The sequence below is a fragment of the Neolamprologus multifasciatus genome, chromosome 7 (assembly GCF_963576455.1).
Source record: "Neolamprologus multifasciatus chromosome 7, fNeoMul1.2, whole genome shotgun sequence".
NCBI classification, from domain to species: domain Eukaryota; kingdom Metazoa; phylum Chordata; class Actinopteri; order Cichliformes; family Cichlidae; genus Neolamprologus; species Neolamprologus multifasciatus.
In genome coordinates, this window is record NC_140445.1 from 19,697,983 (window position 1) to 19,714,920 (window position 16,938).

A 16,938-nucleotide genomic window follows, 5' to 3' on the forward strand; every position below is an offset into this window, starting at 1 on the left:
GGTGGAGAACCAACACTTTTAAACAGAACTGGGTTTCATATTAGTTATTAAATATTTGTGCTTCTGTTTTCAGGCAGCTTGTGGCGTGGCACAGGCCCTTCTGTGTGGACTTGGAGGAGAGTACGTTCACTTATTTACGCAACTTCCTGGAAAGCTATTGTGATGGAATTAGTAACGACACCCCACCAGCTCCCTTCGTTTGTAAAAGGTGTGATATTTACATTCAGTTAGCAAAACATACTCATCTACCTCAAGGAAATTTTATTCAAACTAAAATTATATGAATTTCTCTGTGCCTCAGGGACCACCATCATTTTATTTTGCTGTGCATGAAGCTGCTGTCCATCCACTTGTCCCTGGCCCACGCTGGAGGCACTGGTGCTATGGTTCTGGGTGCTCAGGGCAGGCCCCTGAGAAACCTGCTCTTCAGGCTAATAGACACTGACATGCCAGACTCCATACAACAAGTAAGTGGACTATTTTTTTGTAGTATTCCTACAGTGACATACAGCAGTAGGGTTGTGCTGTTGCTGGTTTATAAACCAAAACATTATGGAGCTCACCAAGAACCCTATTAATCTGTGATTTTCAAACTTCCTGGTTGAATTTAACCATAAATCAGTTTCATGAAATATTTTGGCATGGATATTTATTCCGTGCCAGGAGCAGGGGCTGCACCCCAAGACCAGGCTTATATTCGTACCAGTTCCTTTTTCAAGTAATTCAGTTCTTATATATATTTACTTTATTTTATTAACCTGCATTAAAAAAAGAAACACACAGGTACATATTTCCATTCAGTCAAGTACTTTTACACTAAACAATACATTTCAGTTTATTTCTCTAGCACCAATCACAGCAACAGTCCCTTCATAGTGCTTTATATTGTAAGGTAAAGACCTAAAAACATAGAGAGAAAACGCTGTTACCATTATTTTTTTCTAACTCTTCAAGGGGTATTAAGGACCTTATTATATATTTTGTCTTGTTCTGTGTGTCTGTGTTATATGTGTTATTGCAGTTTGCAGATGATTGTATGTGGCTGTTAAATTGACATCAGTGGTTAGGGGCACTATATAAATTCCAGTATACATGTATATAAACTTCATTGGAGAAAAAGTTTTACAAGCTTCCATTCTTTGTAATCAGACATGTGGCCAACCTGTTTATTTATTGAAAGAAGCACTAACTGTTGATCTCATGTATTTTGATGATGATGATGATTGTTACCCTTCCTATCAATCCTCAGGCAGTTTTGAACACGCTGTCTATTGGTGCGGCCCTGCTGTTGCCTCCACTTCGGGAGAGAACGGAGCTGCTCCTCTCACTCCTTCCTCAGGGCCCTCAGAGTTTGAATGTTCTTTCCAAAGGACAGGTATGAAGGTTCTGTTTTAGCAGCGTTGCAGTGACAGGATGTGTATTTTCCACATTTGTGTCTTACCTCATTAGAAATAGTCTGCTTTGAATTTTTAACCACTGTTTATTTTGTGTATTTAAACTGTTTTAAATAAGAATTCATCCTTCACTGCTAGTTTTTCCTGGTTTTAGTAATGACAGTGAACTGGATAGCTAACAAATGGATGGATATTTGGAGCCAGATAACAGTGTCTGCTAAATTGATGTGCTTAGTTGGAGTGTTGCTTGGCAATGTGTTGAAGACTGCTGGAACGCTGTGAAAACAAGTGATAGTGAAATTGTTAAGACTTCTCTGCAGCAATGTTTCTGATAAATTCACATTTAAATTATGAAGAGCTAGACCATCTGTTCTTCTTCACTCTGTGTCTTTTAAAGCGTCTTCAGTTAGACATGGTCCTCAGCAGCCTTCAGGACCAGAGCCACGTAGCCTCTCTTCTAGGTTACAGCAATTTTGGAGAAGTGACAGCCCTGGGGCCTCCAGTGACTCCTTTGTCAGTCCGACAACCCTCTTCATCCAGCTCTGTTGACACCTGTGACCCTCTGCACTTAGCAGAGGTGCTGCTGAGAACCCTGCTGCTTAGCATAGGATTTTACACGGTAGGAAATAGAGGCATTTGTGTGTGTGTGACTTGTCTGTGAGTTAATGGGGAAAGATTTCACTTTAGGTTGAATTAGTGCTTTCAGGGTTAATTAGAACTTTTCTTTCCCAATGTCAAATTTTGTTTTCCTAAATTTAAGTTTGTTTTTTTAAACTCTGTTACGGGATGTTTGTACTGAACTGTTGAGGTAAAGGGAAGCATAGCTGAAAGCTTTGAATTTATTAGGCCACCTACATCCCAACCCTCACCTATGGTCATGAAATCTGGGTAAAGATCAAAAGGGTAGGATCACAAATACAAGCGTTTGAAATGAATGCCCTCTGTAAGGTGGCTGGGCTCAGCCATAGAGAGGAAGGTACTGTAAGAAGCATCCACAGAGATCTTGGAGTACTGCCCCTGTTCCTGTATGTCAAAAGGACACAGATTGGTTTAAGAATCTTAGGATTAGTCCTGGGTGCCTCCCTTTGGAGGTGTTCCAGGCAACACGTCAATCAGGAAGAAACCCCTGGGTAGACCCAGATTATGGATGGATGTTTTAATAAATAAAGACTTTAATCAATAGTGTGTCAGTGGGGTTTGATAAGTAGTTTTGTTTAAAGTTTTAGCAGCTTTTCTGAATATTGTGCACATTTTTACTGTTCAGTCAGACTGTTCCATCCATCCATTTTCTTCCGCTTTTTCCGGGGCCGGGTCGCGGGTGGGCAGCAGCCCAAGCAGAGAAGCCCAGACCGTCCCTCTCCCCAGCCACCTTCTCCAGCACCAAGACGTTCCCAGGCCAGCCACAGATATATAATCTCTCCAGCGTGTCCTGGATCTGCCCCGGGGCCTCCTTTCCGGCGCTTGTATTCGTGATCTCGTTCTTGTCGGTCACGTACCCACAGAGCTCGTGACCATAGGTGAGGGTAGGGGCGTAGATCGACCGGTAAATTGAGAGCTTCGCTTTATACTCAGCTCTCTCTTCACCAATCCGTCTGTCGATCTCCCCGCTCCCTTCTCCCATCACTTGTGAACAAGACCCCGAGATACTTAAACTCCTCCACTTGGGGGCAGGGTCTTGTCCCCGACTCCTGATTGGGCACTCCACCCTTTTCCGGCTGAGGACCATGGCCTCAGATTTGGAGGTGCTGATTCTCATTCCCACCGCTTCACACTCGGCTGCAAACCGTTCCAAGGTGAGCTGGAGGCCATCACCCCATAAAGCCAACAGGACCACATCATCTGCAAGAAGCAGAGATGAGATCCTGAGACCACCGAAGTGAAAGCCTTCCGCCACTTGGCTACACCTAGAAATTCTGTCCATAAAAATTATGAACAGAATTGGTGACAAAGGGCAGCCCTGGCGGACCCCATCACCCACCAGGAACAAGTCCAACTTATTGCCGGCTCTTGCAACGGTCGTATAGGGACTGAATGGCCCGTAGCAATGGGCCAGTCACCCCATACTCTCATACTCTGATCTCTACGCAACATTGCAAAGACATGTCAACCCAGACAGCCCTACAATATCCAGAGCCTTCAGGAGCTCGGGGCGGACCTCGTCCACCTCAGGGGCTCTGCCACCAAGGAGTTGTTTAACTGCCTCAGTGACCTCGCCCCCAGAAATTGGCGGGTCATCCCCTTCGTCCTCAGACTCCAGTGGGATTGAGGAGATCCTACACCGCCTGACAATTTTTTCAGTCGAAGTCAGCAGCACTCCACCCGCACTATACACAGTGCAGGTAGAACACCGCTTTCCCCCCCTGAGTCGCCTGACGGTTTGTCAGAATCTCTTCGAGGCAGTCCAAAAGTCTTTTTCCATGGCCTCTCTGAACTCCTCCCACACCCGAGTTTTTGTTTCCGCCACTGCCACCGCCGCATTCCTGTCGGTACCTATCAGCTGCCTCCGGAGTCCCACAGGCTAACCAAGCCCGGTAGGACTCTTTCTTCAGCTTGGTGGCTCCCCTCACCTCTGGTGTCCACCATTTGGTTTGGGGATTACCGCCACGACAGGCACCAACTACCTTGCGGCCGCAGCTCAGTGCGGCGGCTTCGGCAATGGAGGTGCTGAACATGGTCCATTCGGACTCAATGTCTCCAGTCTCCCTTGGAATGCTGTTGAAGCTCTGCCGGAGGTGTGCGTTGAAGATCTCGTGGACCAGGGCCTCTGCTAGACGTTCCCAGCACACCCTCACTATATGTTTTGGTGCGCCAGGTCTATCCAGCGTCCTCTCTCGCCACCTGATCCAACTCACCACCAGGTGGTGATCAGTTGACTGCTCAGCCCCTCTCTTTACCCGAGTGTCCAGAACATATGGCCTCAGGTCTGGTGATACGATTACAAAATTGAAGTCTCTCAGTAGGACAACAGAGTCCTCAGGGAGAGAACCCTCCAGTGCCCCACCCAGGGACTCCAAGAAGGCTAGGTACTCTGAACTGCCACTCGACAGATACACACCCCAGCCCGACGCCTCTCACCAGGGGCAACTCCAGACTGAGACAGAGTCCAGCCCCTCTCCAGGAGACTGGTTCCAGAGCCCAGGCCATGCGTTGAGGTGAGCCCGACTATATCTAGCCGGTACCTCTCAACCTCACGCACTAGCTCAGGCTCCTTCCCCACCAGAGAGGTGACATTCCATGTCCTAATTGCCAGTCTTGGTAGCCGGGAATCAGTCCGCCAGGACCTCCGCTCCTGGCCGTTAAATGTTTACATTTAATTTCAAATCATCTATTTAGCTATCTCACACACTGATCCTTTGTTCCTGTTCTTCCTAATGCTTTCTGTTGGTCTTTATCTTCATACAGGAGCAGCAATTTGGGGAACTGGAAAAAAACAGCGACAAGCAGCTTGTTGGCGATAGTCAGGGACAAATGGATCCTCCCTCTCACTTTCACCAGCTGCTTTCTGGACTTCACAAACACCTGCTTGCTCATTGCTACATCAGTTCCAGCCCCGAGGTAAACAAGGAACTCTGCCAAATGTGAAGGAAAATGAGTGGTACCTCATCAGAAATGAGCACTTCAGTAGAAAGCGAATGACACATTTCTAAATGTTTCAGGGTACAATGTGCTGGCATACCAAACCTAGTATTTTACGCAGTGTTCTTAGTATTGCAGTTGCATTTAAGTTTGCATTTTTGACTCTGTAGGATGACAGCAGTGTAGCACTGCTTCGTGAGCATCTTTACCTGCTGCTTCCCTGCGCTACTGAGACCCTCAGGAGATCAACCAAATTGTTAAAGGAGATTGCCCCAGACAAACAAATCATCAAAAAGCTGCAAGGTAAGAAAAATGGTTTTGGTGTTTGGCAAGTGTGCGCTATTTTCAGCTAGCTACACCACTTAAAAAGGGATTTATTTACAAAAAACACAAAATCACTTCTCTTCTAATCATTTATATATCTGAAAAGTAATTTTTAATCTCTACTTGGCTGCTATATTTATTGTTTATGTTTATCATCACTTCAGTTAGTTTAATCCCTTTACTTCTCTCACCTCTTGTCCCAGTGGTGTTATACAATTCAGTGTCTGGCAGCCTGCTGTGCCAAGTAATGTACTCCTTGCTCCTGCTGCCCCTGGGCACAGTTCAACCTTTGCTGAGCCATCTACTGGGCTTGCTGGAGCAGCTCAATGACTTCAACAGGTTGCTGCCAGAGACTGTCTTGCTGGAGGAACAAGAACTAGGAGTGAAAGATCAGAAAACCTGCTCAGGTAAGCTCAATGCCCCTTAGATTTATGCTGGACATTTATTTCTTTAGCATTGTTTGCTGCATTATTACACTAGACCAATCTAATCTCAAGTGATATTTTTTATAGATAAAAGTGAAGAAAACACAAGCGTTGGGCCGCAGGAGGAGGAGGAGGAGTGCAGATGGGCCTGGCTGTTGGACCTGGAAAGGTCTGTAGCGTTGGCAGTTGGCCGCTGCCTCGGTGGTATGCTGCAAGGCTCACCACTGTCCCTCCAGGAGAAAGCGTCAGAGGTCTGGCTATCAAATGTCCTCTTCAAGAATGGCCTGGAGATGGACTTTGAACAGCTGGGTAGGAAAACATGCTGTTGGCTCTTCAGGTTTTCACATGTGCAAATGCTTCGTAAATCCTTAATGCAAGATTTATTTTGCACCATATTACCATGATCGGTTTGGTAATAATAAAAGCCTTCATTTAGCTGTGCCAAATGGCATTAGTTATTATTGATAGCTCCAGGCCAAGTGGATATTACAGTCATGGCAATTGTTTTAGTTTTAGGCTCAATTCTGATTTTTTTAATCAAATCCAATTTTTTTTGTGTGCTTGTTCACACTATAAATAAAATGCGACAGCAAACGCGCTCTAGTGTGAACGCTCAAAGCGGCCCGCATGCGCAAAAGAAGACGTCACACACAACGCGCTCTGTTTAGACCTAGAGCAAACAATATTGTTTGACTGATGGCCCTTAATATAAAGACCTCGGACTTTACATTTCCCAATTTTTGCTTTAAGTTATTTTGTTATTTACATAATAATGTAGATAACCTAATAATTATCCTTATTGCTGTTTTAGAGAGGAGCGGTGCTTCAAAGGATAGTTGCAGATTTCTGTCAGAATCTGCAGACTGTACAGTACAAATAAAATGTTCACATTGTCTTCCCAACAGTTTAACTGACATCTACACTGGATGGCCAGGAAGTGTTCGCTATGTCTTCTCGGGCGCTTCTCCGGAGCTAATAATTGGCGTCTGTCTTGTGTCAGTGATGTAAAAGACGGATTTAATGCGACATGACCGTTCAAACAGCAGTCGCTTTCTAAAACATTGGATATGTATCGGATTCAGTACCACATACGAAAGTGACCCAGATCGGATTTGAAAATAATCGGATTTGCGCCGTTCACACTGTCATACCATGATCGGATATGGGTCGCATAGGGTCAAAAAAATCGGATTTGATGCGCTTTCGCCTGCAGTGTGAGCGTAGCCTTAGTCACGATAAAAATATATACATTTAAGATACTGTGCCACACAGAAGCCTGACCTTTTTAAATTAAAGGTATCATTATCGTTATTCTTAAAGAACAAAGAAAATAGTCTGAGTTAATCCTGAGCAGTTTTCATTAACATTCTACATGTTGCTTTAATCTGTAGACTCAAGCATGACATGGCTGACCGAGGTAGTGCTGCTGGGCAGTACTGATGCCAGACTCACTGAGCTGAGCTTGACTGAAGAAACCCGGACTTTACTGGAACTGGCACTGGGCTCATCCAGAGGACTTGCAGGTGGCATATGGCAGAAGATGGAGGATTATGCTCACGGCAAAGGTACTTGTGCTTGTTTATGTGTATAATTTTGAAAGTGTATATTGTTAATAATACAGCTTATATTGAACTAACTTCCTATTTTGAGAATCTTGTATGGATGTTTTTAAATTTTGGTTAAAATGTGGAAAGTTTTTCTTTGTGTCTTTTTAAAATTGATCTGTATTGATTGCTTCGATAGCAGAATGGGAGAATGGAGGCTCTTCAAGTGATTGTTTGCTGCAAATTGTGTGCCGCTGCTGTCTGGCTGCTCTCCTGAAACACACGGGCCTGCAGAGTGAGGCCTGTTGGCAGGACAGGTCAGTTTACTGAAGCAGTCAAAGATCTATTGGACAACACTGAAGGGGTTTCTAGTATGTCAAACCTTTTCTTTCTGCCTCAGTGTATATTATTGTATAACCTGTTCCACTGTGTTTATCTACTCTGCTGAGACAGCCATGAGCCCTGTGAGATGCTGTTTGATGTCTATGAAACCGCTTATAAAATCAGAAGTGCTCTGATGACCCTCAAAAGCAGTTCAAGGATGACACAAGTAGAAGCATCTATCAAACAGGTACCATTACAGTATAATTAAATATATGTAATCCTGATTTCATTTAACAAATTTGTAAACAGTTTATCTAAAATGTATGTTTTTGTAAATACTGCTGCATGATTGTGATTAGCTTCATTTCTGTCCATTAATTGATTTTTAACTTATAGTAATCTGATCATTTTTATCAGGTAAAATTACAGATATGTATTTAAAGCATTTACTTAAACTGCAGATCTCTCAGTCTCCTCAAAGTCCTGATGTGGAAAGGCAAGAGCCATGTACCTCAGTGGAGCAGGTGGGGAAGGATAATGAGCAGCAATCAGTAGGACACTGTAGCCGGGAGGTGCAGGTGCCCCCATCACCCGCAGCAAACCACAACCAGGAAGAGGTTGCAGACGATGACAGATTTAGCAGTCGTGTTTACCTGTCAGGTTAGAAATGCAAACTGTATTTGTTCTTATTCTAATAAACAGCACAGCCACACACACAGAAAGAAATATGACACATCTTATTTTCACACATCTTTCGATGTCCCTGCAGAAGTCCTAGAATCATTCATGGCCACTCGGGAAGCCATGCAAGTGCAGCAGAATGTGACAGTCTACGAGTCATTCGGCACTTCCACCCTTCAGAGCAGCGTGGAGAGCCCCGTCAGTCCTGAGGGAGCCTATTCCAAGCAGCAGTGGGAGAAGAATGGGGAATCTGAGGAAAGCTTGTCTTTCCCTGCTGCCTGCCATCTGGTGGTGTCCCGATGCCTCTTCCTTCTGCTGGGGGTCAGGCCTGCTTGGGTGGAACCCAGCGAAAGGGAGAACGTTCAGGCTGTGAACACTGGAGGGAGGTAAAGACTGTGGTATGCAGTGTGTGTTTGTTTTAGTGTATTTGTGTTCTGTGTTAGCAGTTTTTGCACTAACTGTCCACAACATCTAACTTTCAGGAAATTGTCAGCAGAATCCCTTACAGTCACTGTCAGTGGAAGAAAACAGGTCAATATTGTACTATCAAAATCTTCTATCAGAATTTGGCTTTGCAGCTCTTCATCAGCATTAATATACTGCTCTTATGTCTCATTTAGTCTGATCAGTCCAAAAACACCTCTGGATCTGCAAGGAATAAAATGGGTAGGTGGAAAGTTCAGATCATCTACTGTATAGTCTGATTATGTTATAATCGACATTTTCAGGCAGTTCTTTTGTACGCTGTTGTTAAGAGATGGTATAGACACTGATTGTTCTACTAAAAACACAAACCCAGACAGCTCAAGTCTGGGTTTGTCAGGTAAATTATTGTCAGGTAACCCTTGGGAAACAAGACCCAAGTGCTCTTTTGCACAAAATGGGACTTGGGGATTTGTATTTCAACATTTTCTTTAAAAATAACATAAGAATTTGTAGCAGGCCGAATAAATAAAGACTGATCACATTAGGCAAAACCTTTTGATCAATATGACAGCCTGACTGTTTTAACTGTTCTGCATAATCTAATAATATTGAATAATTTAATAGCTTGTTGCCTGTCAAGTCAAGATAATATCCAGAAAAAGATGTTAAGAGAATGAATGAGATGTTTTATAGTCCTTCATACAAGAGCCTCTCTTTGCTCTAGGTTTACCTCTGTGTTCTTTGGGGATAATGAAAGATGCTTGGGATCGCCTGCGACAGTGCATCAGCCCGTCCAGCACCATGTCCCACTACAGCAACAACACTTTGCCTATTCTTAACCAGGTGTTTCATTTTGTCTGTGGAAGCCTGGCCCATTTATCGCCCTCCTCAACGGTGTTTTCCCCTGGTCAGAGTTGTAGTCAGGCAGATCCAAAGTCTATTACTTTTGCCATTATGCAGCAGCAACAGCGGGCTGAGGTAATTCACATTTTTCTTTTATATGACAAATTATTAATTGATGCTGTTTGTTGTGGGCCCAAAATGGTGTTCTGTAAGGAACTTGAAAGTCTCTTATGATCTACAAACTCTGTCTGTTTTGATCAGATGCGGCTGGAGGCCTTGTGTCAGATGTCAGCCTTTCTGTCTAAGATGGAAGAAAAGAGCTGTGAATCCACAGCATCCAACCAGTTTCCTGCTTTGTTGCAGTCTGTGCAGCTGCAGTTCCTGTCTGGATGCTTTGCTTTAGGAACACAAATCATTGGCTCCCACTCTGCTAATTATGAGACTCAGCACTACATGGTACATCTTATAGTTATATGGAAAGACGTTTAGAAGTAATGAATATGCTTTCTAATCTGGATGGAGAAGAGAAAGACACTGAAAATTGTAGCCATGCTTCATTTTGCTTTTTCCCCTCTTTTCTCAATGCAGTGTGGCACACATTCAGCTTCTTTGGATACACAGAGAGAGTTACAGTCTGCAGCCCACACCTTCTACCAGCAAGTGGTGTGTGTTCTTAAACAGAGAGTCCTGTTTGAAAGAAAACATCCAGGTAGGTTTTTTCTTACACAGTGTTGCAGTGTTTAGGTTTTAATATATATTTGATATTTATATTTAACATATTGTCTCTGTCACACTCAGGTTCTTGCCAGCACCTTCTTCTTGCCACAATGTTTGCACTGAATTTCCATTACCAGCCTGTGGATCTGGTGCTAGTCATCAAATGTGGCATCCTGGAAATTCTTTCCACGCTGACCAACAACAGCTGTGTGCTGATCAACCAGGGCTGGTTTGCAGCTACAGCATCTGGATCTATGCTATTAGGTGGAGCCGTGAGGCTCGCTTGTGCCCGCCTGCTTCAGATATTGACTGTAGCTGCAAGGTGAGAATGAAGAGGTTATCAAAACATAAATAAATAAATAAAGTATATATAAATTACTAATTCTTTTATTTTCTTTACCCTTGTCTAAAATTTTCATAAAACCTGTGCTTATAGCTCGTGTGAGGATTTGCTGCCTATCGATGTATCCCAGGCCCTTATGGAGGTGATGTGTGAGCAGCTCCAGAACATCTTGTACAATTTCCACCAGCAACAGATAGCAGAGATGGGAACAGCCGAGAAAACCGATGTGGACTCCTACACAAATCTAGTCGGTGGGGAAAATTTAGAAATAATAAAGGGCGGATATGGCATTTGTAAAACCATTAAATCAAGTCACCCCTCTGAGCATGTTCTTCCTTCTCTTTATGTTGTTTTAGGAGCAGAAAACAGCAAAGTAGTTGAATCCCAGCTTGCGGATTTCTTGGTGTTTCTGAGGCGTGTACTGTCATTAAGAGTAATGAAAAGACTTTCTACATTTATAAGATGGATCGATCCACTCATGGCCATTATTTCACACAAGTGCTCTTTAGGTAAGGCAAATAAAAAACAAACAACAAAAAAATATGTGTTAATACTGTTAAGAATGCACTTTGCTTTTAAAATTAATATCACAAAACTCTGCTCTTCAGGATCTCCACACTTCCAGAACCTCCGCACTAAACTTCTGACCTTCCACGTTTTAGAACGACTGTTACCTGCTTGTTCTGAGCCCGTTCACATTGAACAGGTTTGATGTAAACATGTAAATATAGTAAATGAAACAATTGAACAAAATAGGTCAAGAATACTTGAGTGTTCTGAACAGTACCAAGTTGGCATGACATGTTAAAGGTGATGAATGCAGGATTACCCACTTGTATTTTTCCCTGTTTTCTTGTAGATTGTTAAACAACTCTTTCAGCTCTTGTCTGTTTATATGTGGGAGGAGCCTCTAAGTCAGAGCAACCATGAAGAAATGCCTGAAAAAGACAAAGGGGTAAGACATTATGAACACCATGTACTGCGTTACATATTAATAAAGCTGCAGCTTCTTATCGGCTCACCTTAAGCATGTGCACTTCTCTGTATGTCTCACTTATGTTTTATTATTTGTGTTTTTACTGTGATCTGAAGTGATAGGAGTCATTTTTTGTTTTTTTTAACTGTCCTTTCCCTGCACTGTAGACTGATAACCTTTTGAGAGAAACGGTTACACAAAATAATACTACACACCCTTAAACTTGTGTGTTTTATTTGCTCGTGTTTTATACTGTCTTGATTTGCAGAAAAGAAATCATGTCTGTTGCATAAACAATCCTCATCTTTGTATTTAAAACATTAGATTACATTTGAGTATTTTTGCAGTCTATTAAATTTTTCATCCAGCCAAACAAAAGCCACATAAAAATGTCAAAAAGTGCCTTCACTTTTTCTCTGTTGAAAATAGCCAAGGATAGCAGTAATCCAAGAGGAAATGCTGTTTACGGCAAAATGAAATGCTTTCCTGGCAGCAATGAAACTGAAAACAGTGGGGCCACTCGATGGAACAGATGGGCCTGTTCTCTGTGGTAGGCTGAGATGAAAAGTGTCAGAGGATAGAAATGTACAAGTAGGATTAATTATCAAAATTATTACATCAGGATTGTGAAATGAATTTTAATAATTCAAATAAAACTAAACTCTATAATGTTTTATTATTATATTTATTATTTCATGAAAATGGGATTTTACTGTCTTTGTTTATTTTCAGTTTAACTTTCAGTCATGTACTTCTAGTTTTATTTTATTTTATTTTTTAGAATTAATGTGTGATTTCTGATTTGTCTTAGTGTGTTGTCCACAGGAGTTACCACCCTCTGTATGTAGAAACACTTCATCATTAACATCTTTTCATTGACACACATTATATTGCAATATTTGCTTAAGATTACTTTTGCAGAGGAGGTTATGTTTTTAGTAGTGTTTGTGCCTGTGCGTGTCACTCTATGAACACAATAGCTCGAAAAGTTTGGAATTCATTCTGATAAAGCTGCAGGGGTGTAGAGGGGTCATGTTAACAGTCCATTGAAACTTCACCTCTATCCACCAAGGTCGTCAAGTTCAACTTAACGATTTATTGGTAAAAACGTTTTTTAAAAAGCCTTAAAACTTCCATTCTTCCAAGTGTGATGTGTATTGTCAACATACAGAAAGTACTGTTTAAAGATTTAAAATATCATGTCACATTTGACTTCTGACCTCTCCTTGTTGAGGTCAATTGCTTAATCCGAAGGTCAAAGTTATAATAATGCTATATAATGTTATATATAAACATTAATTTGGACCTCTGACCTCTTCTTCAAGGTCTGTCTTTAAAGTCTGTGGATCTTTAGATCTTCAGATTTTACTGCCTCTCTTTGTACTGGCAATGTTTAGGAAATGATACTGGAGTATGTGGTTTCCAAATACCACATTGTAGTTTGCACCACAACAAAAAGATTTGACCTCTGATCTTACTTTTCCATTTCACATCTGCCTGTATTTCAAGTTGATCCCAAAATGATTTTTTTTTTTACTCCACAACAAACTTCTGTAAGTGCAATTAAAAAGAATAAAGAAAACAACATTAATATATAAATTAAGTGTTTAATACATAAAATACATGTTTAATATTTTATCAAATGTTTAATTATGTATCAAATCCATTGTTTCGTAGAATCCTGGCAGCTACGATGAATGTATTCCCATTGGAGATTTTTCCTTTGACCCACACAAACTAATGTGCTGTTCTCTGGAGAGCGGGAACATCCTCTCACATGGTTCTGGAGGGAAAGGCTACGGTTTGGCAACCACTGCCATTACCTCTGGCTGTTTTATATGGAAGGTGAGTACTAGTTTACTCTGTACATGGACCACAATTACACAGTTCAGTTGTTATATTAAATATTAATTGTAGTTTATAAATTAGAATTCACCACACTATGCCGCTTCTCTCCACAGTTCTACATTACCAAAGAGAATAGAGGCAACGAGGGAACGTGTGTTGGTGTTTCTCGCTGGCCAGTTAGAGATCACAACCACCATACAACTACAGATATGTGGCTGTATCGTGCTTATAGTGGCAACCTTTACCATGGAGGGGAACTGGTGCGCACACTTCCCTCCTTTACACAGGGTGACACCATCACCTGCATCCTGGACATGGAGGCTCATACTGTATCATTTGCTAAGAATGACAAGGTTTGGTCAAATATATACCGTCAGTATTCCTCAGATTGAGTCCTGTGCTTGTTTAATCTTTGTCTGCCTGTTTTCTTTTTCTTTTAGGAGCCAAAGTTGGCATTTGAAAGTGTGGTCGCTAATGAACTATATCCTTGTGTGTTATTCTACAGCAGTAACCCTGGAGAGAAGGTACTCGGTGTACTTCACAGATTTATTAGATTTATTATTTATTTGAATCTGATTTATAATAAGCATGGGTAACGTTAAATATCTGGAAACACAAGCAGCTACGCATATAGGCTTTGACCTAACATCATATTACTGGATAATTGCTGCACTGGGCTATACATGTTGTTTCACATGCTGCACAATATGTTTCAAAAATATTTTGTACTGCAAAACCCCCCCAAACACGTGAAATTCTGTACTCGTCACAGGTGGCTCTGAGTGATCTCCAGATGAGAGGCATGCCCAGCAGTCTGCTTCCTGGAGACCCACTCTGCAGTCCCCGGGCTACTGTGCTACTCGAGTCAACAGTGCATCTGCTGCGTCGGCTCCACCAGTGTGACCAGTGGTCCCCGCACATAAACCAGTATATTCATACCCACCTGGAGCTCATTGGTCCCCTGCTGAGAGAAGATAACTCAGGAAACTTCAGTACAGGTCATTTACCCCCTTAAATAGTGATTCTGCCTCTGTTTTCTTTTAGGTTTTTAATCTTTTATTATTTAAAAAGTTAAGTAACACTTTGCTAGTATAGAAAACTCTCTATTCATCTGTCTGTATTTATCTGTAAGGAGAAAGACTGATGGGCATTAATTCAGATATTACAGTGGTCCCTTATCGTGGGAGTAACGTTCCAAAAATAATGCACAATAGGTGAAATCCACAAAGTAGCCAACTTTATTTTTTACAATTATTATAGATGTTTTAAGGCTGTAAAACCCCTCACTACACACTTTATACACTTTTCTCAGACAGGTATGAATATGTTCACACTTTTCTCTCTTGTTTAAACTCTCTCAAAGTTCAAACCGTGGAAAAATAAGTCCAGTATTATAGAATGAAACCAAAGGAACCCGCAGGTGCAAAACGTTTCGTGGATATTGTTGTGTTTGTTGGGTAGAAAACATACAGTACAGCACTTCAGAGTCACACTGCTAGCGATCGAAGATTGTAAATTGTAAATTTGACAAGCTGAATGCATTCTGTACTGTACAAGAGACACAGCACGAGATTGGTTGTAGACCATTGTCAATCAATCAGGATGCAGAACACAGTGCGCTGGAAAAAAAATAAAAACCATGGAAAAGTCCATACAAAAAAATCTGAGAAACAGCGAGGCCGCAAAAGGTGAACCGCGTTATAGCAAGGGACCACTGAATCTGTATACAAATTTAGGGATGTACACCAACTGCAGTATTAATTCATCTTTAAATAAGCTGCTTTCCCCACACTGGTCTATTTATTTATTTCAAAATAATACTAACCCCTTATGTTTATGCTTTATTTGTAACTTTTTTGTCCTTATTATCAAAATTCACTTGAAGTCCATTTTCACTTGTTTAGGATTTTAATTAGGTTTAAGGTTTCATGATCAACTTGCAGTGGGATACTAGGAGTGCGTGGCACTTGTTTGCCAAATGGATGTTACGCTTTGTTTTACTGTCAGTGTCTTATGTTCCCCTGCAGGCCTCAGTGCGTCACACAATGAGAAGGAAGAGAACGACAAGGACCTGACTGGTGATCACACAAAGGACGTGCTGTCACACTGTCGGTTTCTGTCTGAGGCCAAGCTGGCTGCTCTTTGCACTGAAGTGTGGCCGGTATTTGCTCTGATTGGAGGAGTCGATGGCGGTCTCCGTGCTGGAGGCCTCTGCCTGCACAAACCCAGCGGGCGTCGAGCTATTCTTCTCGGCATTCTAAAGGAAGGAAGCTCTCTCGCCAAGCTACAGTGGGAAGAAGCAGACCTCTCTGTCAGGTATTACAAAATGAGATCATATTCCCACTTACTTCTGATGAATTTATTTCTCTGTTTCGTAAATGACGATTCTCATTAACCTCCATGAAATGATTCTTATATTTTCTTGTCTTGGTCCTTTCAGCATGTGTATGATTCTACTCTTTCCCTTTCTGTTAGTTTGTTTTTCACTCTCTCTACAGTCTGTCTAACATTTTTACTTTATTTTCATCATTTAGCCCTCTGATCTTACTTTTTTTCTTGCTTCTTCCTCTTCATTCTTAAATCCATTAATCCCTGTTGAATCCGTCCTGGTATCACTCCATGCTGTATCTGTGGGTTCTTCCCATCCTTCCCAATAACTAAGCTCCATGAATTCTTGGTCACCCAGCGACACGCCGATCATCTCACTGGATCCCTGTGACATATCCTGCTGTGATGTCACCCGCCTGGGAGGCCTCAAACCAACAGTGTTGTTAGATCTGATTTATTTGATGGGGCTGCTGGAGGAACAGGGTTGGCTAGGTGCTCACGTGCCCCCGAGAAGGAAGTACTCTGGGGAGAACATCAAAGAATACCTGGATAAAGACATACAAGATGATGTCACGTGGCTGACAGAAAATGAAAGGAAAAAGGAGCAGAAAGATGAGAGTGTCTCGTCACCATCCTCAACCAAAGATGCAGCAAAGATCACTGACCTGCAGGAGTTGACCTCTCAAGCTCAGCCTCTGCAGACATTCCAGACTTCCAGAATGGATGCATTTGCACTTGAACTTAGGGCACTCAGAGTGTCATACCTTCTCACTGGAGGTTTGAAATCCCTGACTGTCATTTTTAGCTGTGAGAAACTGTCAGATCTGCTTCTAGTGCCAAAACATGAGTCCCCCAACTCCTCGGGGAGTTCCCTGTCCAGTCCAAACTGTGACCAAGCTAAAGCCGGCAGTAAACAGTGGGATGAAAGTACTGAGCTGAGATCGGTGCTGCAGTATGTGGTGCAGAGCATGGTGAAGTGGGCAGTCAGACACTGCCCCATCAAACAGACTGTGTCTCTTGCTGATTTGGAGAGAGTTCAAGTCATGATATACAAGGGAGCTGTTAAAGGACTGCAGGAGGACAAAGAGAACAAGGGTATGTCAATGTTTATATCCACCAGACAGAAAACACTTCATAGAAAATATATAATGCAAAACCTACATGCTATAAATATTTAATCATTAAGCCT

General features: G+C 42.1%; 1 protein-coding gene across 1 annotated transcript in view; it reads left to right on the forward strand.

Annotated features, from left to right (window-relative positions):
- Positions 1 to 16,938, forward strand: part of LOC146514144 (putative E3 ubiquitin-protein ligase HERC1) — a 38,609-nt gene that overhangs the window by 7,624 nt on the left and 14,047 nt on the right. The window contains exons 12-40 of the mRNA XM_085168795.1: positions 74 to 208; positions 302 to 467; positions 1,250 to 1,375; positions 1,792 to 2,013; positions 4,797 to 4,949; positions 5,141 to 5,273; positions 5,498 to 5,701; positions 5,807 to 6,028; positions 7,111 to 7,284; positions 7,466 to 7,580; positions 7,717 to 7,834; positions 8,049 to 8,247; positions 8,357 to 8,654; positions 8,751 to 8,799; positions 8,889 to 8,934; positions 9,419 to 9,672; positions 9,799 to 9,993; positions 10,126 to 10,246; positions 10,336 to 10,576; positions 10,691 to 10,848; positions 10,954 to 11,106; positions 11,206 to 11,303; positions 11,457 to 11,552; positions 13,251 to 13,418; positions 13,535 to 13,774; positions 13,862 to 13,945; positions 14,194 to 14,419; positions 15,449 to 15,737; positions 16,108 to 16,844. Coding sequence (XP_085024921.1) covers positions 74 to 208; positions 302 to 467; positions 1,250 to 1,375; positions 1,792 to 2,013; positions 4,797 to 4,949; positions 5,141 to 5,273; positions 5,498 to 5,701; positions 5,807 to 6,028; positions 7,111 to 7,284; positions 7,466 to 7,580; positions 7,717 to 7,834; positions 8,049 to 8,247; positions 8,357 to 8,654; positions 8,751 to 8,799; positions 8,889 to 8,934; positions 9,419 to 9,672; positions 9,799 to 9,993; positions 10,126 to 10,246; positions 10,336 to 10,576; positions 10,691 to 10,848; positions 10,954 to 11,106; positions 11,206 to 11,303; positions 11,457 to 11,552; positions 13,251 to 13,418; positions 13,535 to 13,774; positions 13,862 to 13,945; positions 14,194 to 14,419; positions 15,449 to 15,737; positions 16,108 to 16,844 — 5,420 coding nt within the window. The remainder of the gene's footprint in view (positions 1 to 73; positions 209 to 301; positions 468 to 1,249; positions 1,376 to 1,791; positions 2,014 to 4,796; positions 4,950 to 5,140; positions 5,274 to 5,497; positions 5,702 to 5,806; positions 6,029 to 7,110; positions 7,285 to 7,465; positions 7,581 to 7,716; positions 7,835 to 8,048; positions 8,248 to 8,356; positions 8,655 to 8,750; positions 8,800 to 8,888; positions 8,935 to 9,418; positions 9,673 to 9,798; positions 9,994 to 10,125; positions 10,247 to 10,335; positions 10,577 to 10,690; positions 10,849 to 10,953; positions 11,107 to 11,205; positions 11,304 to 11,456; positions 11,553 to 13,250; positions 13,419 to 13,534; positions 13,775 to 13,861; positions 13,946 to 14,193; positions 14,420 to 15,448; positions 15,738 to 16,107; positions 16,845 to 16,938) is intronic.